Source organism: Stegodyphus dumicola, chromosome 3 (assembly GCF_044657685.1).
Source record: "Stegodyphus dumicola isolate Sdum_Otavi_A_Nest chromosome 3, ASM4465768v1".
Classification (NCBI taxonomy): Eukaryota; Metazoa; Arthropoda; class Arachnida; order Araneae; family Eresidae; genus Stegodyphus; species Stegodyphus dumicola.
In genome coordinates, this window is record NC_140770.1 from 118,991,878 (window position 1) to 119,015,200 (window position 23,323).

The 23,323-nt window shown below is 32.9% G+C and overlaps 2 protein-coding genes across 13 annotated transcripts in view; one reads left to right on the forward strand and one right to left on the reverse strand.

The window, feature by feature from the left end:
- The window catches only part of LOC118183972 (uncharacterized), a 105,158-nt gene extending 86,772 nt beyond the window's left edge, over window positions 1-18,386 (forward strand). For 7 of the 11 annotated variants that reach the window (XM_085813232.1, XM_085813234.1, XM_085813237.1 and 4 more), the window contains 2 exons: window positions 322-1,114; window positions 18,293-18,386. In XM_085813232.1, the coding sequence (XP_085669358.1) occupies window positions 322-522 (201 nt within the window). In that variant the 3' untranslated portion in view covers window positions 523-1,114; window positions 18,293-18,386. Of the gene's footprint in view, window positions 1-321; window positions 1,115-4,410; window positions 4,613-18,292 lie in introns of those variants that run through there. The other 4 variants (XM_085813239.1, XM_085813240.1, XM_085813242.1 and 1 more) reach the window with 2 other exon arrangements.
- Window positions 16,600-23,323, reverse strand: part of LOC118179797 (vesicle-associated membrane protein-associated protein B-like) — a 58,947-nt gene continuing 52,223 nt past the window's right edge. For both annotated transcript variants that reach the window (XM_085813243.1, XM_085813244.1), the window contains one exon: window positions 16,600-19,169. In XM_085813243.1, coding sequence (XP_085669369.1) covers window positions 18,957-19,169 — 213 coding nt within the window. In that variant the 3' untranslated portion in view covers window positions 16,600-18,956. The remainder of the gene's footprint in view (window positions 19,170-23,323) is intronic.

Below are 23,323 nucleotides of genomic sequence, written 5' to 3' on the forward strand. Positions count from 1 at the left end.
AATGTTGCTTTTTAGTCTATTTAAATTTTTTATTGATATGTTTCTCTTCCCTTGATTAAGAGGATATTTTCATTTTCACTTCTTCACAGTGATGAAATAAAATGGAAAAATAATGCAGAATGAATATTGTTTGGGATTTTGTTGCATGGTAAATTGCATTATAAAGTTGAAAAATCACATCTGGGTAACTTGATGAATGTAATTTTCTGATTTTAAAAGTTTTTACTAATTGATTGTAATTTACTGATTTTACAAGTTTTTATTTAAGTACTGTATCATGAGAAAATAAATTGCTTTTATTGAATATTTTATTTTGTTTAGGCATTTGATACTCAGGAGCCTGATCCTTGGAAAATTAATTCCAGTTTGCTAGTAAAACAAATATCTTGTTGTCAGCAACCGGAAATGCATACTGAAGAAAATGTGGAATATGATTCTGCTTTTGATTTTGATGAAGAGGAACTATCAGAATATTCAGCAGATGAGGCAGAAGAAAAGCGGACCTTTTGTATAATTTCATAGAAGCTAAACTTTCATTTTCTTGTGCACCATACAAATTTTTTATATACCTAACATATTACCTAAAACGGGATGTACAAAAACCTGCCATCTAGAATTTAATGTTAAGCTAAGCTATCTATTTTAATATTTAGTATTTGCACTCATAGTTGATAAAATCTACAACTGCCTTGCTGATGAAATGCATATTTTTAACTGAAAAATTAAAATAGTGTGTTAAAATGTAACAAATTATTAATAATTTGTTTATTGTTTTCTGAAAATATTAAAATATTACCTGTAAGAAAAGTAACATAGATCTGTAATGTAGCAATGCAGCACATGTTTATGAATCAAACAGTAATTTTGATGATTAATATATTTTCATTTTTAATCAGAAGTATTATAAAAGGATACACAAATAAGTTTCAATTAACCAAATTTGCCTTAAATATAATTAATTAAAAACTATAGTCATTTATATTTTTTTTTCCTTCATGTCTAATGATGTTTGTTTATTATATTCTTTACAGTGTGCTCTGTGTGTTTTGAGTGCTGATTTAATTGCCATAACCAAAAGATTATGTTCCAGATTAAACTGCTTGAATGTATTAAGGTAATCTGTTGATAGTATTTTTTTTTTTTTTTTTTTGTTAATTATAAAATGGTTATTCCTTTTTATTATTTTTTTAAATGTCTTTGGATTAATTAGAATCTTGAGTTAACTGTGGACACTGTCCTCAGTAATATGGGAGTTGACTATGTATAACTTATATCAAAAGTATTTTTAGATGCAATACTTTGTGTATAACATTTTGCTAAGTAGTGATGGCTTGTCGGTTATTTAAATGAAGGTTCACAAAAAAAATTAAATATGCAGATATGATGTAACTTACAAATTAAAATACATTCACATTTTCAGAAGTTAAAGGAAAGCAATGCAACTAAAAGAAAACAAGTTCTCGTATGCAAAACAATTGTAACATTTTATTTTTTACAATGGAATGTAATAAAATCATAATGTTGCATACAATATATCTTTGAACACTTATTATAAAATAGTCAAGTATAATTTTTGTAAATTAAACCCACTCATCTGTCTTTTTTTGATGCAAACAAATCAATGTTTTCATTTAGGTATGTCATTTATCATGATTTTTTTTCAATTGAGGGCATGGCTAGAGCGAGTCCATCCTCGCTCATAGTGCTTCTTAAAAATGTCTTTATTCATTCTAGACTTGAATATGGAATAAACATCAGTTGTTTGATCAAGATTCTGAGTTGGTAACTTTTTCTGATACTGCTGGGATTTTGAAGCTTCAGGGAAAAAAACAAGTGAGTACTGCGTAATAAAACGAAATCTTTTACTTGATTCATGATAACATCACATACGTCTTTAGCTGCTACTGTTCTATTTATGTGAATAGCTATAGATTTCCCATCATGCCCAAGTGGATTCTGGTATCCCCAAAATGTCTCAAATGGTTGTCCATTACTTAAAATGTATTGAAAAACGATGACCAATTGGAAAGTGGATAACACATCAGTAGTTTCATTCGCTATTACTGAAACAAAACTTGCTTTTGAGGTTTCAGTTTTTATGTGGTTCTGACAAACAATAAACATGCAGTCTAATCATTTTTTAATTTTTTTTTTTTTTAAATTTTTTTTTATGTTCCTTTAAAAACATTGGTGCTAATGAGATAGTCTCTAAGAGACAAATCAAGTTCTACTGAAAAATTGATAAAACTTTCTGATGTAATGAAACCTTGCATTCATCATGTCCTCAAAATATAAGCTCGAATGAACAGCAAAACAGAATGCATTCAATATTTTTTTTAGAAGAATGATTTTTTACAACCTTCTCACTGCGTCTCTTAACATTTGAATGAAATATACCGTCGAGTTGTTGGTGAATATTCACCTTTCTTTGCGAATTAAATTCTAAGATTGAGTTTAAATGTGATTGTGAGTTTTAAAATTTTCTGAGTTAGATGTGATAAATCAGCAACGCTGTAACTCACACTGTTATGTAAACAGAAGACATGGAAAACAAAACAGCCTGTTAATTCACATCCACAAATCCATGAACATTTTTCACATAAATCAGGTTTGAATTGCCTTTTGAAATTGCTAGTTTTATATTTCATCATTACATCTAGTTTTACATCTTCATTTTATATTTACCAAAGGTATTGTTGACCTGAATAATTTTATTTCAATTTTTCTTTCTAAAGAACAATCTTGAAATTAATGTAATTGTTTTAATTCTGAAACACTGATTTTACTAAATGCCATCTTAACTGTTTACACTAGTTCGTAAAAAAATATATATCTAAAACTGATAACGATAAAAAATTAGAAGGAAAAAAAAATTAACTAACCGAATATTGGCATCAGTGATGCCATTCCATTTGCACTGTGTTCCAGCACAGAAAGGTAATGTTCCATGAAGGTTATGCCAGACCACATGTATCTGCATTCACCGGCTGGACAGATTCGAATAGGATCTTTTGCCACACCCACCATATATAGCCCCTACATCGTAACTTTTTTCACACCTGCAGTTACATCTTGCTGGTGCTGTCTTCCATTCTGCACAAGACGTTTGAAATGAGGTTGATGTGTTTTGGACTACCGGACACCAAGTTTCTGGCTTTGAAAAACTACCAAAATGTTGACAAAAAAATCACAGATTGGGAAATTTAGAATTTGTGTTTTGGCTTACAGCGTTTCAGAATATTATGCCACATGTCAATATGTTATACGACCAACTTTAGTAAACAGTATTTGATGCGGCACTCATTAGAAACCAAGTAGCAGTCATCAGAGAAAGAAAGGAAAAGAATGGATATAGTGACAGAGGAGATATAAGAATCATGTGAAACCTTATGAAAAAGGAAGAGAGAAAATATTCACATAAATAGAACCATAGCAGCTAAAGACGTATGTGATGTTATCATGAATCAAGTAAAAGAGAGATTTCGTTTTATTACTCAGTACTCACTTGTTTCTTTCCCTGAAGCTTCAAAATCCCAGCAGTATCAGAAAAAGTTACCAACACAGAATCTTGATCAAACGACTGATGTTTATTTCATGCTACAGAAGGTTTGGCATAAAACTGAACTAGAAGTAATTTACAGAAGATCAGATTTCAGAAATATGACTGGAACCATTAGTCTTCGACAATTTATTACAGAAAACAACTTGCAGACTATGTTTTCAGAGACCTACAAACTGTTGCTAATTGTAGTGACTATTCCAATGATCACAGTTGCTACCCTCACTAAAAATACTGCTTTCATGTTGTTGCTTTTTTCGTAACTTTATTAAGAACGTTTTTTAGCAGTAAATTTTCATGACAACTAGATATTATTTTATTTAATTTATTAATAAATTTCTTCATTTTTCTTTGAGGGTTCACATACTCATCTGCATAGAGCAACTTGGTATCTTTCTTTACAAGATACATCTGCTTCAACAGAGGGCTTCCATACCTGTGTTTTTCCAAAAGTGCTTTTTTTTTTTATTGGCATCTGGTTTGATTTTTTTTTTTTTTTTTTTTTTTTTTTTTTTTTACAAAAATATCTCATTATCTGAGTATCATTATTTTTATTTCTTGTAAATACAATAAAATTTTGTGTATTGAATAACAATGTGCAATTTTTGTTTAGTTGTATATTCCAGCAATACTAATCATAATTTGTAATATTTCAAATACTTTTACAAAATACAACAAATGTTAAGGATTTCAGTATTTTTGCAGGGTTGTATCATATAGTTTTCGTTCATGTTACTAACTTGTTATACACACAGCCTATTGAGCAGGCGAAGGTGGTCTTTATTTCACAGTCTTTTGTGACCATTCATGAAATTATTGCAGTCAGTAACATGAAGCTGTTTTCTTTTTAGTTACCAACATTGCTACAGCACTAAATCCATGTTCGTTAAACAGTCTACCATAATACTCGGCACAGTTGCAAAATAGTCTTCTGCAGCCAAAATTCTTGGTAGCCCTTCTTGAATTTAATTCTTCATTTGTCATCAGTTCTTTTTCTAACTGGGACGATCCCGCTGTGTTGACATTTGAAAAAAGGATCCCAAACCCAGTCTGGTATGTCCATATTTAGATTGTCCTGAAATTGTTCCTTGAAATCTCTGTGCAGGTTTTCATAGTGTTGACAGTAAACATTCAAGTCATCATGCTTGAATGATACTGCTCATAAATTTGGGAAGTTATTGAATTCATATCTGTTAATATTTCTTTTGTATAATAACAGTTTTGACATGAAAGTAGCAACGCTATTTTTTGTCTTAAGTTTAAATTGTCACCTTGAAGTTAGAGGTTGACATCATCAAACAATTTATACAGATCAGTCAAGTACACAATATCGTTCTTTGATGAGATGAGGTTGTTGCACAGTTCCGTGTCTTTCTTTCCTAGGAACTCTATGACAGACCCAAACAGATTGTAAAATCAAGTCAAACAAGTACAGTAGAATTCCAGAAATCCACAAAGCTTGGGACCAGAGGTTGTGTGGATTTTAGGATAGAAAAGAAAAAGCATAATATTCAGACTAAAAGTGCAAAATGAATAAGACGTATTAGATACACTTAATTAAATTATTATATACATTATTGCAATAATTTATTATATGCATTAAATTATTATTACATATATAAATTGATTATATTGTTCATTGTATTGTATGTACACAGCATCGAGATTTGCCGATTTCGCCTCATGCAAAGATTTCCGGTTTCGGATTCCTGTGTTAGAATCACTGTTGCTGTAAAATTTCAACAGCTTTTCTTTATTTTTCCGTATATCATACACAATCGTGCCTCAATTCCATACCATTCTGCTATAAATCTAAGAGTAGCACCTGCTTCCATCTTTTGCAGAATTTGCGTTACCATCAATGCAACGTGTTTACATTTTTCAACGTTGCAAGCAGTAAAATTACAAAAGCTTTTCTTATCTGTCATTGTATTAAAAAGGGTTGAAATTTAAAATACTCTTAATTTATCTACAAAATATCTGGATAAAAAAAAGGGAGCACTAAACAATCTTGAGAAATGAAATAACAAAGCTCAGAAAATACAACAACGTGAATCGTGAACTTGAACAAAGAGTTGAGTGAATCGTCTGCTTTTTTACCTCGATGTAGATTAGAGGGAGAAAAAAAAAAACTTATTTATTTTATCTTATTTTTTTAAACTTTTTTATATCAATAATTTGGTATTTCCGTTTTGACTCATTATTATTCAATAATTATGACGTCATTTATTCGGTAAGTATTTTTTTCTTCGATATTTCGTACTCAATGTTGCGGTTTCCAGAACCTATAAACTGAATGTTTATATTCTGAGAGGCAACACGGATTTCAGGAGTTGGCAGATTTTCGGTATTTGACTGTACCTTTTAATTGCTGCTTCATACAGACAGCCAGCACACCTCTGTATGAAGCAGCAATCGGTGAAACCTTTCTGATGTCCTGTCATAGCCACTGCGCCATCCGCAGCAGCTGCAAAAATATTATTAAAAGGAATTTCTTTTTCATCACAAAACTTTTCCAGTGTATTGAATATGGTTTCTCCTTTTATATCTGCTTCCAAATTAGTAGCAAACTATAGTTCTTGACATATTTTTTCCGTCTTTGATAAACCTCACATATGACAATAACAATGCTTCGTTGGTTGGTAAACTGGACTCATCCAGTTGAATTGAAAATTGACAAGTCTGCAGATGATTGCACAATGATTTTTTGATGTTTTCAGCCATTTCATCAATTCGTCTTTGCACAGAACTGTTGCTTAAAGGAATTTTTCGGATAATATCTGTAGCTGGTTCATGGAGCACAGTGGTTATTACTTCTTTTACTGCTAGTAAAATTAAATTTTCCCAATAGTACGTGGTTTGCCTGTTTTAACAATCAACAATGAGATATTGATATAGTTGGTTGAATTTCATACTTCTTTCTCATGTCTTGAAAATAGATCACTCGTTTGTCATTCTTATGCCAGTGTATTTTATTCAAATGATCTTGAAGTTTAGAAAGATTTTTGCTTCATTTGAAAATGTTTTTTTGACAAATAAGGCACACTGGCGATGATGGATTCGATAAATTTGTATTTAATATAATCCACACTATACTGCTGTCTCTTCTTTTTTGCTTCCGACATGGTTTTTACTGTACAGATACGTGAGTAGGAGTAGTGAATGTTGGACATATCCAAGTTAAGGGTTATTTATTTTAAAATATATGTATTGTGGTAGTTGTGACAAGAAACGCGACATTCAGAGCATGTTGACAACTAGCTTTCACAAGCTGGTAAAAAAAATACGTGCCAAAAGACAGTTGTTATCAATTAACTATTTCCATTACCCACCCTGCAGGAGATCTACTCAAGGAGACACAAAAGAAACTTACCGAGAACGCAAAAAGATGTACGGAGAACTGTGTCGGATGTGCTGTGAATAGCGCACAAAGATTGTGTCGGCAGAAGCGAATAGTCTGCTTCATTTTATTCAATGCTCTAATGCTAATTTTAACACAATTCATCTTTTGTATAACCAAGCATTAATTTGTTAAGTTTTCATTAAAAATCAAAAAGATTCTGTTTATTCTTCCATCTCAGGAAAACTCACATTACAATACTAGAGAGGTACAGGGGTTGGACAAAAATATGGAAACACCTTTAAAAAAACATGTTTCTTTGCTTAATATGGTGTAGGAAACCCGTTGGCATCCAAAACAGCTTGCAGTCTTCTCAGAATGAATAAATACAGTTCCTGTATGTTTGCCAAGGGAATATTATACCATTCTTCCTGCAGAACGGTAGCAAGTTCAGATAACGATGTTGGCGGTGGATAACGAGAACGCACTTTCCGTTCCAATGTAGACCACAAAGGTTCGATAATATTCAGGTCTGGTGACTGAGGTGGCCAGGGGAGATGGGACAACTCATCCTCGTGCTCAGAAAACCAGTCCTGGACAATGTGAGCTGTGTGAACAGGGGCTTTGTCGTCTTGGAAGACACCATCACCATCGGGGAACAAAGTTTGTACCATGGGATGAACTTGATCGGCCAAAGTCTTGGCAGTCATGTGCCCTAACACAGTTATCATGGGGCTAGCAGAGAACCACGATATGGCTCCCCAAACCATAGCAGAACCCCCGCCATGTTTCACTCTTGGCAACAAGCAGTCTGTATTATAGGCTTGAGATGGCGTTCTCCAGACGTAAACTCGGCCAGAAGTGGGAAACAATGTGAAAGAAGACTCGTCAGACCATATTACTCGCTTCCACTGCTCTATAGTCCAGGCTTTATGACTTAAACACCACCTTTTCCTGTTACGGGCATTAGCATCACTGATGAGTGGCTTCTCCATTGCAGCACAGCCAGCAAGTCCCTGTTTATGAAGCTCCCTTCTAATTGTTTTGGTACTCGCAGGGTTTGGTAACACAACATTCATTTCAGCAGTAACTTTTGCAGCTGTGGTCTTCTTATTTTTCTTCACAATTGCCCTTAATGATCGTCTGTCACGATCACTCAGGACACACTTTCGTCCGCGCTGTGATTTAGCAGATGATGTTTTTCCACTTTTCAAATATGCGTAATAAATCTTCGATACAGTACCTCTTGAAACACTAAACACCTCGGCTACCTTGCTTACAGAAGCACCTACCATACGTGCTCCAACAATTTGCCCACGTTCAAAGTCTGTTAACTCTGACATAATGTAATGACAACCTCACATAACAGTACTCCGACAACAACTGAACTGTTTAGCACATTTACGAAGTTGTATAGGTGGCATCAGTAGTCAAAAACGCCAACGCCACCTACATATTTCATTAAAATCGATCTTTCTTTTCAAACATGCATTTCACAAGGTGTTTCCATATTTTTGTCCATCCACTGTATCTCTCAACAGTGAAAAGATCAACTTTTATAAAAACCCTGTCATCAATTGCACACGATAATGTTAATGAAAACAAAATTAACAATAATTGCTTTTATATAAGTTGGAGACATATAGCATGCATCGATGGGAATAAGATAAACATGCAATGATTCACGAAAGTAAAAACACGGGGGGCAAGGGTGATGCAGAAGCAAAGTGCTGGTTACAACAAACACAGATAATACTGCCAATTCCTGCAGGATTGCAAACATCATGTTATTTAACAAAAACTTGTTATAACTGAAGTGCTAAAAGCATATTTTTTATTAACAGGCTTTTGTTAACTTTACCTGTATTTATATACGAGATATTTCAGGTGAAATTGGATGATGTGAAAGCTTTTAATTAAAATTAAAAATTTTTATATCATCCAAGTTAATGTAGCTCTCAATATAATAGAATTTTTAAATTCAATTTTCGTCCACTTTCCTAACTACAGAAATACGTGAATTTTTGCACATGTGATAAAAATAATTAAAATAAATACAATAATAAAAATTAAACAATATTGGCTCTAGTTCAGTTTTCCTATCCCTCTCTAACATTTATAAACAACTAAAAAAGTAAACATTTAAACATTCTGTTGGTTTATTTTTTAAAAGGCAGAATTTTATATAAATCATTAATAAAGTCCATCAGTGGCCATAAAACAACTTTTCCTATATACTTTATAAATAAAGTTATATATTATTAGGTTATGGTTAGTTCCTCCTCTTGCGAGGTATAGTTGCTTAACCTACAATCATACATTTATAAAGATATTAGTGTGTATTCCATATACAGCAACAAAATCAAGCTATAATTTATTACCGCATTTGCTGTCCTATAAGATGCACTCCTTTTTTGTATACATTTTTTGAAGAAAAAAAAATTTATTACTGATCATTATAATTTTAAATACAAAGTAATACTTTCTGCAAATACCCAATCTATCTGGGAAAGAACACCTTTTAATCTATTTTGTCAAAACCCAGACACTCATCTCCAGAGCTAAATGAAGAGTTACCAGAAACTTTTTCTAAATCAGCATCTGAGATATACAACAAAATGTCCTCTGTACCATCCAGTGCATTACTAATGCCACACTTCTTATATGATTTAACCGCTATCTGTTTTCACAGCATCTCATGAAACTTTGACCCATTCACAAATGACGTAATAATGCAATAAGTATCGACATATGAGAAGCACACCTTTTTTTCAGAGGAAAAAATTTGTCTTATATGCCGGCAAATACGGTATTTTTCACTACTTCCGAGTATAAAGGATACCACCATACACAACGAGGTAAGCACATGAACTCTTGGTGTTGTCATGTGACCACACATACTGGTTATGAAAATTCAGGACAGCAATCCGATGAAAAAGGTTGCTTCATTGGTAAATAGTATCGCAATTAAAAGTCTAGCTATATGTTAAATTTATGCAACATTCAAATTGGCCAATTCCTTATTACTGAACCAATGCATCCTTCTCTCTCATCATCCTCTCCTGAAATGATCGTGCTTTCTGCTAGGATCATTTCAACCTCAGGAACAACAGCAAGTGTAATTATTGCCGCTAGAGAGGGTCAGAACATCCAAGAAGTAGAAGTAGATAGCTGATGGAAAACCATTAAAACTTAGTCTACATACAGGACCAAACAAAGAAAGTAAGAATAATGTTGTTGCAAATATGACACTCCTAGTTGTAGATGCAGGGCTGTGGAGTGGATAGGAAAAATGACCAACTCCAACCTCCCTCATATATATATATGTAAACATATACACGTGGGTTACAGCTTATTTTTTTTAATGTAAAAAAAGTAATAGATGCTACAGAAAAAAAAATTGATGGCATAGCAAATTATTTATATTAATTAGCATTTATTGTGAAATGAAAAAACTGGCATTAGTTATTTCTAAGAAACAGACTACCTTCGGCAAGATTTTCTTTGTTGAAAGGCCATAGATCCGATTTGATAACCTTCAGAGCTGAGAAGAGTCTTTCCACACTAACTTGAGTAGGAGGAAGAGCTGTTACTGTTAGGGATATTTCTTTTAACTAACAGGATAGATTTTTATAAATTCTAAAAGTGTCTTGCAAGCGCATCATATTTCTTTATTTCTTCATAGGCCGTGTAGAAATCTTGTTTGTATTTTTCAATTTTTATATCTAAAGGCTCTTGTTTTTTTATTTTCATTCGCTTTGCCTTAGCCTTTTCAATATTATCCAAAAATATTTCTCAAAATCTAATTCATCAATGGAAAAGAATGATATAGACTCAATTACAATGTCTGCAGTTTGACTGTCCTGATTCAAATTTTCCACTTGTTCTGAGAATAATTTCATTCTTAATAGAAGTTTATAGATGACTTTCTTTGCCTTCTTAATTTGTTCGTCATCCAAGACAATTCAGTGTTTCGGATCTCCATATATTTAATCCAGCAAGATCTCATTGTCTAGCAAACTAGTTTCTCTTTTCTTCATTGAAGAAACGATTCCTTCTGCAATAAACCCTCCATTTCAGAAAGAACAAACATCCCATTCTCGCCTCCTGTCAATTCTTCAGATTGCGGCTTTTCTGTGGCTATATACGGTATAGAAAGAAGAGTTTTCAATTCTGCAAGATCATTCCACAGTTTTTCTGTTAGTGAAACATTAGGGTTACCTACATCTTCTAAAAAAGTTCTTAATTCTAAAAAACCTCTTTATCATCAAATACGTACTTTGTCACATTGCTCTTTTTCCTGCTCGCTTCCTAAGAATGGCATCAATTTTAGGAGTTCTTGCTGTTATTTCTGCCAGCCAAATTTACCAGTGTTTACCAAAATTTACCAGTGAGATTTGTAACTAAATGAATAAGTTTAATCACTAATGGCAAATATCACATCCAACCTCCTCCCTTATATTATTTATTAATAGTTCAATAAAATAGAAAATAAATATTTATTAATGCATACAGTTCATAAATAAAAATAATAACTCAGCTTGTAATTAATGTTTTTCAATTCATTTCATTTCAAATTCAAACTGTCCATGGAGTCGGAGTCGACCTGTTTTTAGCGACTCCAGCTCCAACTCCTTTTACCCCAAAATCTGCCAGACTCTGATTCCGACCCCACAGCCCTGTGTAAATGAGGCAACATTTTCTGCTGAAACAAATTCTGATGACTGACAATGGGGCCTCAAAACACATTGTCAATAACAGTCACTGCTCTATAGATTTTGAAAAATTTGAGCTTCCCCATAGCATCACTGTAGCAAATGGAAAGTCATTACCAGAAAAAGGTACTATCAAAACAATGACCGTTGTAAATGGGATGAATAAAATAAAAAATCTTGAAAATGTCAGGTATGTTTCAGAAATAAGTAAAAATCTATTTTTCGTGTTAACTCAAGATTGAATCAACATTTAAAGACTACTATTTAAAAATAGATTGTAAAATAGTTCTACATGGTACAAGAAATGCTGGTAGGGTAGTGTCTTCCATCATAGGTTCAAAGCCATGATAAAGACCTTAGTTCTTGAAACTCACACTGACATACATGTGACTGAGAATAATGAATCAACTCTTCAACTTTATAATGAAGGATGGGTCACCAAGATAAAAAGCATGTAAATGCCATTCTTGTGAAAGAGTTGAATATTAAGTCTGATAATGATGTGAAACCTGTGTATATGAAAAAGGCCACCGTTTAAAGTTTGGAAACAGAAGTAAAGGATGTACTTGAAAATTTCATAGTTCATGCTAAGAGCTTAGGGCATAAAATTAAAGAAATCTTCAGTGACAATGGTGGAGACTTTAACAACCAAGCTGTTCGAAAGATCTTGAACAAGCATGGAATCTTGCAGATGCTCACAGCTCCATTAGAGCAAAATGACAGAACAGTTCTTGACATGACCAGAACTCTCAAATATTCGAATTCGAAGTGGATTTTCCAGCTTTTCTATGGGCAGAGTTCATCAGCACTTCAATTTACATACTAAATAGGATGAGCAGTTCCTAATTCAAGTCCTTACGAATTATGGATGGGGAAGAAATCTAGAATAATTCATATGAGCATCACTGGGTCAGTCTGCTATGCTTATGTTCCAGTTCAGAAGAGGGGAATGATGAACAAAATGGCAACTAAAGACTTATCTTCTTGGGTATGATGGAGATGAAAGGTACTGCATTTACATCAAGAAAACCAGTACAGTAATCTGTCCCCGAGATGTCATATTTGAAGAGAAACCTTCTACGACAGGAAATATAATATTGCCCCTCCAAAATGATGCTGGAAACAGCCTCCAAACAGGAAGTGGAGGATATACTAGAAAAGACTTGAGCCAGAAAACAAATTTCAGCACCTAAGTAGAAAAATGATTATATCATGGGAAATTCAGAGATTTATGAAGAAAATCCTCTAAACGGAATTGTTGAAGTGCAGCTGACAATTCAAGAAACAGAAATGTAGACTTAACACTCACAAAAGTTTTCAAGAACAATCCTGATACTTTGGAAGAGGCATTAAAAAATCTAGATACAGAAAAATGGAAGTTAGCCATGGATGAAGAATTGGAAAATTTAAAAGAAAATGAAACTTAGGACATAGTGCCTAAGCCAAAAGAAAGGAAAGCTGTGAAATGCAAGTGGGTCAAGGGAAAACTTAATAAAGATGGACAGGTGCAAAGATATAGAGCTAGCTCTTAGTTGCTTGTGGCTATATCCAAGTTGAAGAAACTGACTAAAAGGAGACATTTCCTCCTGTAATAAAAACACAGTTAGAACTTTATTAGCATTCTCAGTTGATCAAGACTGACAGGCTCATCAGCTGGACATTAACTGCAGCCTATTTAAATGGAAAATTAAATGAGACAATTTTCATAAAACAGCCACCAGTGAGTCTGCACGAGACATCATGTGGAGAAGTTTGAAGAGAAGTTTTTATGCATTTCATCATTCTGAGAAATAACGGGACATCTGCCTGGAAAAATTTCTGAAGTCAGCTAACCTAACAAGATCTGGAGCAGACCCTTGTCTTTACTTCAATAAGGAAAAGGAGTTAACCATAGGTGTGTATGTGTATGACCTCCCTGTAATGTTCAGCAGTATCCATCATTCAGGAATTTAAGGATAATATCGCAGCCACATTTAAATTCGAGAACTTAGAGAAATACATCACCTTCTTTAAATTAGGATAAATAGAAGGAAAGATGGCTCAATGACTCTCAATCAAAGTACCTATGCTAGTGAGCTCTTAGAAACAATCGATATGTTAGATGCTAAAAGGGTATCAACACCATGACACCCAGGTATAAAATATACACCAGTCATTAAGGATAACATGTTGGATGTCTAAAATATATATATATATATATATATACAAGGTGTGGCTATTAATTTCCAGGACTACTCTAATAACACCAGAACAGCTATGTGAAAGACGTAACCTTTTAATATGTTTCAAAATAATCACCATCTGCCGTAACACACTTCTGTGCTCGGCTGTAAAGTTGTGGAAACAACTTTTAAAGTCCTCTTTTGGAAGGTTCTTCAACGTCGACATCACGTTCTTCTTGATGTCTTCAACATCCACAACACGTGTTCCTTTGATCACAGTTTTGAGTTTGGGAGAAAAAAAAAAGAAGTCTGCGGGGACCAAGTCAAGAGAGTATGATCAAACATTCCCAAACTCAAAACTGTGATCAAAGGAAAATGCTTTGTGGATGTTGAAAACATCAAGAAGAATGTGACGTCGACATTGAAGAATCTTCCGAAAGAGGTCTTTAAAAGTTGTTTCAGCCGAACACAGAAGTGTGTTACGGCAGATGGGGATTACTTCGAAACATATTAAAAGGTTACGTTTTTCACATCCTCTGTTCTGGTTTTATTAGAGCAGTCCTGAAAATTAATAGCCACACCTTGTATATAGAATAGGTTGCTGGAAGACTTTTTTTTACCTAGCAGAAGGAACAAGGCTTAATTAAGCTGAGCGAAGACTGAAGAGAAGTTGTTGAACTTTATCTATGTGCCTTCCAGTTCAAATGCAGCAGACATGTTGACTGAGAGTGTAGAAGAAAGCCTTGGAAAACCAAAGGTTCAGTGTAAGACTGAGGAAAATGTAATCAAGTGGGAGCGCTCCAAGTGATTTTTATATCTGCGATTACATTTCCCATTATATTTTTGCAACCTGTGTGGCAACAGTTTACTTTTCTTATAAATATATATCAATATAGATCATGGTTTTATTTTTATGCCCATTCATAACATTACACTCGAACAGTAACTACTTTTCTAAGCACTTTATGTAGAACACTTGAAAGTCATTCCAAGCAAATCTCTCATAATTGCAGTCTCCCCCCTCCCAACATGCTAACACCTCTGGAATAGGAAATGCTTTTGTCAATTTCTTTGTAGTGAACTTTCTTAGTGTTTTGTGTCCAAGTGTGTGTTTCTTCCTCTGTTTCATATTTTTCACTGCTGTATTTTGTCAGTTTATTAATCCCTAATGAAAACCATTTTCAACTTCAAGAATTATTCGCTTCATCAGTATCTAATTATAGCTGTATTAAATTATTAATTAAATACAGGAGAGTTTTTAAAAACTTTGAATGTGATTACATTAATATTCAAAACTATTTCCTAAATCAGGTTATTTACTTGTCCTTGAAAATCAGTGAAAAAAATATCCAGCCATGTGTTTGTTTAAAAAAAATTCCTTTTCTTAATTTCCTATTTTTCCTAAAAAGTCAGGGAAAGTAAAAAAACAAATATCAATCCTATCAAAAAATAGAAAATTTATTCTTTAAGTTTTAAATCATAAAAAGAATATCTATAAATCAATAATAATCTATGCCATAAAAAGAAAGGAAATCAATTACTGTAATCTTTTGTCTTTGAGAAAAATACTTTACTTGGCAATCTGAAACAATTTTACCAACTTGATGTTCTTTTTGGGGCCCACCAGCGGCCAAGTGATAAAGTCACTGAATACTGGTAGTCCTGTGAACAGGCTTCTTGCATGAGCGTTCTTATGGTTTTTCCTATGTGTAACACGTCTATGAACCGGTCTGCCTTAAAAAAGTTCTCCACGAAGTCAGATAACACTCAATACTTTGCCATAATCAAATAAACCAAACCATTGTTCTCTACGGCTGGTAGTTAACTGTTTTTCACTCTTCTGAAAGTAACTGTTCTGTCAGCCCTCTTTTACAAATTTAATCATTATCCTTCAAAAATGAACAATGTCTTTTAGAAGTCAATATACTATGTAGTTGTGCATAAATAATTAATAATTAACCTTTTTTAATCCAATGTTAGTATTTAATTTTATTTGAAGCATTACAAAAGTAACATTTATTACAAATTATGCAATGTTGCTCTAAATGTCTTTTGCAAAATGAAAAGTTTTTCCACACAATGCGAGCATCCCCCCCCAAAGCCTACTTACTTTTCTGAATGGTTTAAAATTTATATGCACATTCCCCATTTATATTTCTTCCCCATAATAAGGAAGTAAAACAGTCAAAAATCATAGAGTGTTTTTATGTCAGGGACATCTATATAGAAGGGCAGAAAGTACTTTGTAAAATCTGTTTAAATGGCTTTCAATGTAATATAAATTTGTGAAAGATGTCAGCAATCACTAATATTCTCAACATTTTGTCATTTAATAGTACATCAGTGTCACATGTAAAGCTGGCGAATAAATGCCCACATCACCACACTGATGATATGTGTAAAAAGACAAATATATGTCAATGTTACCAAGTTGATATCATATATAAAGTAATGTACCAAGGTCAGTGCTACCACGTTGGTAATGTGTTGATCACACATTAAAGTCGTGCACAAGCCAGTGGCATGCCATTTGTGCATCATACTTTCCAACTTCTAATTTCAGTAAATTATTTAATAAGCCATTGTTAAGCCTGTGATAGTTGAAAACAAGAAGAAAAAGTATTTGCAAATTGAATGCACTAAAGACTTATTCAAATTTTTAAATGACTTTTAAGATTCTGAAGAATAAGAACACTTGGTATGTTCAGATGATGATGATGATGATATGAGCAATGTGAAACTTTTGAACTTCTTCAAAATACAAGTGGGAAGAAACTGATGAACTCTTATGTTGCTGAGTAATATAAAAGAATTAGATGATGATACGGGCAGTAGATAATTTTGCTTTTATCACACATGTGGTCATTCAAGTGTTAATACAGATCATTAAAGAGAATAATAACAGATTAGCACCAACTTACAGTCACCCAATCAAATGATTTTATGTATACTGATGTTACAATTCTACGTAGAAATCAAATTTCAGTTGAAATCTATAAGCACAATTTCCAAATTTTAATGAATAATCAAAAAGGTAACTTTAGAAAAACAATAACAATTTTAAGTAAATATTTAATAAGGAAGGTATTTCCATTGCTATGATCATGTATACATAAATACATCTATATTAATGAGAATATCAAATATCACTTCTATATTTCAAGACCTGATTTTCTTTTCAATTGACGTTCTCTAGAAACTGATTATGTATTATATCATATTTTATATATTAAGATATTTTTGACAATCATGACTACCCTTCAACAAATCTAAATTATGCAAATCACAGCTCTTTTATGAAACATTTACATCATTCATCAAACACACCTTCTTCTGTTCAAAAACAAAATTGATGGCATGAAAAACTGTTAGGCTCTTTTCATAATACTAGTTCCTCTTATGCAATACTGAACTTGCTATATAATTTAACATCTGTTCAAAGACTGGCTCTAAAAATAAATTTATATAGAAGTTGAGTTCATATAATTTGTACAAAAAAGTTCTTATTTATGTTGAAGAATAACCCGAATGAATTCTCCCTAGTTTATGTACATTTTACAATGGCTCATTATTTAAATATCATAGAGAACTTTAAAATAATTGTCGGATTAGCATTCTTTTCTAAAAATAAATACTAAAGAATTTGTTAACATATATATATAATCCAGAGTTCATTTATGAATTTATATCAATGTTTAACATAATCAATATTTTTTCAATACAAAATTATAAATCCTTATACATAGTTCCAAGTAAGAATAAAATGTATAAATCCGGATTTTCAAACTGAATGTACATACACATAAAGCTAATTATATACAACAAACTATTTTTTCTATGGTATAAGAGTAGTAGTGGATATAGGTAACTCGGTTCTTAAGTATCTTAAACTATATAGCTTGAAATATATAAAAATTAAAATTCTAAAACAATTTATATGGAATGCCACTATCAAAATCTTGGAATAAAAATTAATAAGTTCACATTCATTCCTTTATAATATTAACATAATTAGACAAGTAAATTTGTTTATTAATAATTTTAATTGTTTAATCACTTCTGTAAAAATTTGGATAATTACAAAAATTATGCATTAAATGCATAATTTTTTTAAACTAAAAATAAAGACTGAAATAAATAATAATAATGACAATAGACAATTTCTTCTTAACGAATATAAAAAATACAAAGATATATGTCATAAGTTATCTATAAGTTGTATTTAATGAATGAAAGTTACTAATAGTCTATTTAAATAAGCACTTGTTTTAAGCATATTTACATATTAATGCAAATCTATAGATCCAAATTTATGACAGACATGGTAAAAGCTAGTAACGTAATCAATAAAGTTAAAACAATAAGCTCAGTATTCCATAACAAATTTATTATTTTGAGTCTCAACACTGACATACTCAGGAGAATTAATCAGGAGATGAAAATACATCAAACGTTGTCATTTGGATTGTTATATAGATATATATATATATATGTTTTTTTTTTTTTTTTTTTTTAGATAAAAGAGGATTCCACAAGGAACATTTCGAAGAGTCAGCAAAAAAACTTTGTATGTAGCACACCTGACTGGATTAAATTATACTTTAATTAGCCATCAACTTATTTTCATCAACCAAACTGCAAAATGTTGCAGTGAATTTAATGAACTACAAGCCTGAGGTTTAGATTGCCATGTATTTTCAAAGCAATTACAAAATCTGTTGCCTCAAATGGCAATAAAATACTGACAGAAACTTGAGACTGTTAAAACAAACAAACAAACAAAAAAAAAAAAAATTGATTTATCATAAAATAATGCAATGTTTTTATGTATTTACTTATCTCTACAGATGGCATTCAAAAACAAGAAGCACATACATGGTAAAACTGCTTTTGAAAGGCATCAGAACTTGGAACTTTAAAGTATTTTTTTGGATGAAGTTTTTGGAGTTGTAAAAAACACAGTTTGCAGACAAAATTATTCTCAAAAGACACGCGGTGGCAAAAAATCCCTAGTAAAAAATGAAAAGCAATATATAGTTGGTAGTTGCCACATTTAATTTCTATTTTTATTCTGGCGCTACATCCAATGTTGTTATTGATTGCATTTTTTCTTCAGGCAACTTCTACTTCTCAAACAAACCAGTAGCTTGAAAAAATACGGGAAGGTGCAAAAGATGGGTCTAAACAACAAATTTTCCGATGAAGATCCCCACCAAACCGATGGTGAGAATAACTGCCAAATACAACATTGGAGACTGTGGCTGTTCTTGAAGCCTGTCATCAAATTGAGGTTTAGGATGCATATCTTTTGAGCTCCCTAGGTTACTGCTACTAAGTTGTGAACCTGCATCACTCGTAGGGTTACCACGGGATCTTAACCTTAGTCCTTCAGCCTAAAACAAACATAACATAGTTAAAAACTGTTACAAAAATAAATGCATAATTAGGAATTAACTATTCTTTGCTAATTAATAATATAAAGTCAAAAATCTCATTAAAAAATAGCCTCCCAATAAGATCCATTCTTATGACTCCAATATCATATAGTACAGTTCTAAGAATAGGTGATTTTTTTAAACAAAACAGCAAAATATTTAAATTTTGTATATTTCTAAATATGAGCCAAAAATGCACTTCATCTGCAACAATTTACCCAAAATTCAAAACCCGTATATAAGCCGAAATGGGGGGGGACAACCCTGCAGCATTCAAACATGCTACGATAAAGGTGAAAATGATGCGAAGCTAGTAAATTGGGTAGAATGTTATCTAATCAAATTGCTGTTAAGTAAAACACCAAGCATCAAAGATGTTAGGTTTAAATGTGGTAACCCTATCTGAAGCTAGCACATTTTCCCCATCCGTTTGTTGTCTTATACATGATTGTCTGCCAGTGGCTGAATGGTAATGTCACTGAACATTCAATCTTGTATTCGAATTCCAGTGAGCGGGTTGGCTGCATTGGCATTTTTGTGATCTTCTGCACGTGTAACATGGATTTGGCCAGTTTCCTGTAGAAAGCCCTCCACAAAGGCATCCTTTCCCTTAGGCAAATAGCCCTCATGTACTTTGCCTTTATCAAATAACCTTTTAAATGGTCTATTATTATCTGTACCAGTCTTATTCTATGTTACTTTTGTCTGAAGGATTAGCAGGAAGTCTTATACGGAAATTTCAAACAATAGATCACATCTGCTAAAAATTCTAATAATATGGCTGCATGCCATTTATCCTAATTAAAAAACAAGTTCGAGAGCGAAAGAAAAAATGTCTTGAATTAGCATAGATGCCAAAATCCAAACAGGTAACATATATCATTTTCCATAAGCCGGGCACAAATTTCACCAACATCAGGGTTTGCATTTTGACAACAAACCAGCACTGTAACAAATAAAACAACCCATTTTCACAAAGGAAACAATTCTTTACATTTAGTTCTTTTTATAATTTTAAGAAATACGTAAGAAAAAAATAAAAAGTGCTATGTTTGGCTATTTACCACTTGCAGCTGGCTGACAGAAAAGTACATACATTTTTTTTTTTTTTTTTCGAGATAAGAAGGAGCCAACTCCCTCAATTTAGCTTTAGAAAATGTTCCAAAAATTTCTGGCTTAGACACGGAAATATATGGTAAATGAAACAAAATTATCAACAAAAATCTCCTATAAGCATTTAAATATATTTTACAGTTCTTATGTAAAGGAATAATATAGGAAAATAAATATCACACTACTACACAGAAAAATAACTGAAGACTGATCTTTGATTTCTGGAATATATATTTTTAATTTTATGTTCCGTATTTCTGATACTACTAATAATTTTGACCTTCTTATGCTGTTTACTACTTAGCCGTACTTTTTAACAACTCCCAAAGTTTATTTTCCCAGCTTCCATCACTTGCTTTTCTTTCTCAAATATTACCCACAGAATTTTCCAGCAAAGACGATAGTGGCCCAATGATATGATTGAACTTTGTTGCATTTAGCATTATCATCTTAAAAATGCAGTTTCCTTCAGGAAATACGACTGTGCTAGAGGACATGATGGCTTAAAATATTTATATACTCAACAATATTTATTCTTTCTTATGAAGATGATCACAAGACCTGCTACAAACCACAATATAACTGCCAAAAGCATAACTGAAACAATACCATGTTTTACTGTAGGAAGCAGAGAATCTAGATTCTAAAGTCCTACTCATCCTGATGCAGAAAAAATAGTCTGAAAGTTGATTCATTGAAAACAGCACTTGCTTCCAATGGTCAATATTTCACATTTTATGGCCCCGGCATCTCTTTAGTCTCTATTCTGCATTTATTTGTGGGGGGGGGGAAGAGAGGTTTTGTTTTAAATATTGTGCTCATGTAGGTTTCTTCAGTACCCTAGGTGTTAGATAGGTGTTGAATGCATATTAAAAACTAGATACTATGAATGCATATTAAGAAAAAAATATAATATTAGAAAATAGATAATGTGGATGCATATTAAGCTTAGTATATTCATCTATTTCAAAGCAGTGTTCCTTTCTAAAATAACAATTTACATCAACATCTTTCTGGCTTTGTCAGTGTTTCATTTTTCTTACACAACTGTGCTTTACAGACATATTTGGCCGAAATCATGATATGCTGTCACAGTTTTAGACACAGTACTTTTCAATATCCTCAATAATTTTACAGTTAAAGATACGGATGATCAAAAGAGCTGAAAACCAACAACTACTTTAGAACTCTATCAAGCCACTTATTTTCCTTTCACTAAGTTTTACAAATGACAATTAAAATTTGCAATTATATGAAATAATCACACACAAAAAAATGGCTATATTTATGGGTTATTGTGTAACAGACAGAAATAAAATACTTTTTTAATGATAAATGTCAAGGGAAAGTAGCATGAGAAGTACAAGAAACGAATAGACACAAAAGCGATCATCTGAAATATTTATTGGTCAAAGATATTACATGTGCTGTGATAGACAATTTGTGAAAATGTCACAAAAGATGTTCAAAGTTTTCACAATTGTTAGTGATGCATGCATTACACCGTTGGAGCATGGATTTGGCAGACTCTTAAATATACCTGGATGTTAAATATCCACAGCAGCACAGACGATTATGGCAACCAGATCCATTTTGAAAGCCATAGATGTTGCGTACACAGCACTTTTCAGTGCATCTCATAAAAATACATTTATGTTGCTTAATTCAGAAGAGTGTGGTGGCCAGGAAACCAGGCCCCCACACACCACTGGTGACCAAACACCTGATTAAAATGTTCATGAACACATATGCCATAATTGGGAGATGCCTCATCATGTTGACACCACACATGGGGTCTGACATGTTGTGGCAAAGGGGCAAGTAAGCTTGGTAGCACCTCTCAAAGATGAGATAATCCTTGATGTTAGAGGTGTTGACAACAAATAAGACCTGACTAAGAGATCGCCGACCACACCAGCCCAAACATGCCCTCAAAAGCGCTGCAGGCAGTATATAGTCTCATGCCATTGGGATTCTCGTCAGCCCATAAATGTGCATTATGGTGGTTGAATACACCATCACGAGTGACGCATGGCTCATCCATAAATAAAATGGAAGATGGGAAATGCGCTTCTTGGCGACAGAGGTTAAGATATCACCATGCAAAACACACATGCTCAGGATGATCTATAAGGAGCAATGACAGTACTCTTCGAAGATGGTATGGGTGTAAACCTTTACATTACAGTTTACTTTCACTTTCTGATTTTTGCAATGATAAGAAGCTAATTTTTTATGGAATTATATCATTATTTTGCAATGATAATCTGCTTCAAAGATGGTATAGGGTTACATCTATACCATCTCAAAGATGGTATAGGGTTACACCTATACCATCTTCAAAGATTATATGGGTGTAAGCCTTCTCATAGCAAAACATGAGGAATCCTCCAATGGCAGCAGCAACGGCTCATACGCTGGTATTCAGATTCCTTCGAATGGTATCCAACACATTCTGTTCTAGCCTGGGAATCTGAGCTGCTTGTGGTCCACCCTCACTACGCCCATTACCTCGTAATGATCCATATTCACATAAAATGTGATGCAAATTAGTAAACAACTGGCAGTCCAGTGCATCTCTCTTTGAGTACCTTCCAATATACAATCTTTCTGCTGCTTGTGCATTTCCTTCTGTCAATCCATAAATAAGGTGCATATCTGCCAGTTATTGTTCATAAAATGTTCCATAATCCTCTGAGGGTGATGGCAGTTCAAATGACTGCAGCAATACAGGCCTGTTTTTTCCAATGCTCTTGTGAACAATGAAACCCAGCACCAAACAAAAATGTTTCCGACCATGGGGTTCCTATGCAAATCTAAATCCTTGTGATGTCCCTTACCTTCCCTTAAATTTTATCCCAATAATCCTAGGACACCCTGTAGATATGTAATACACAACAATTTCAAGAATCAGTAAACACAGGTCTGACGGGAAATATATTATGTCAGCAATTAATTAAGACAGCTGTCTATTTAAAAATGTGCAAAGAGCAAGCATT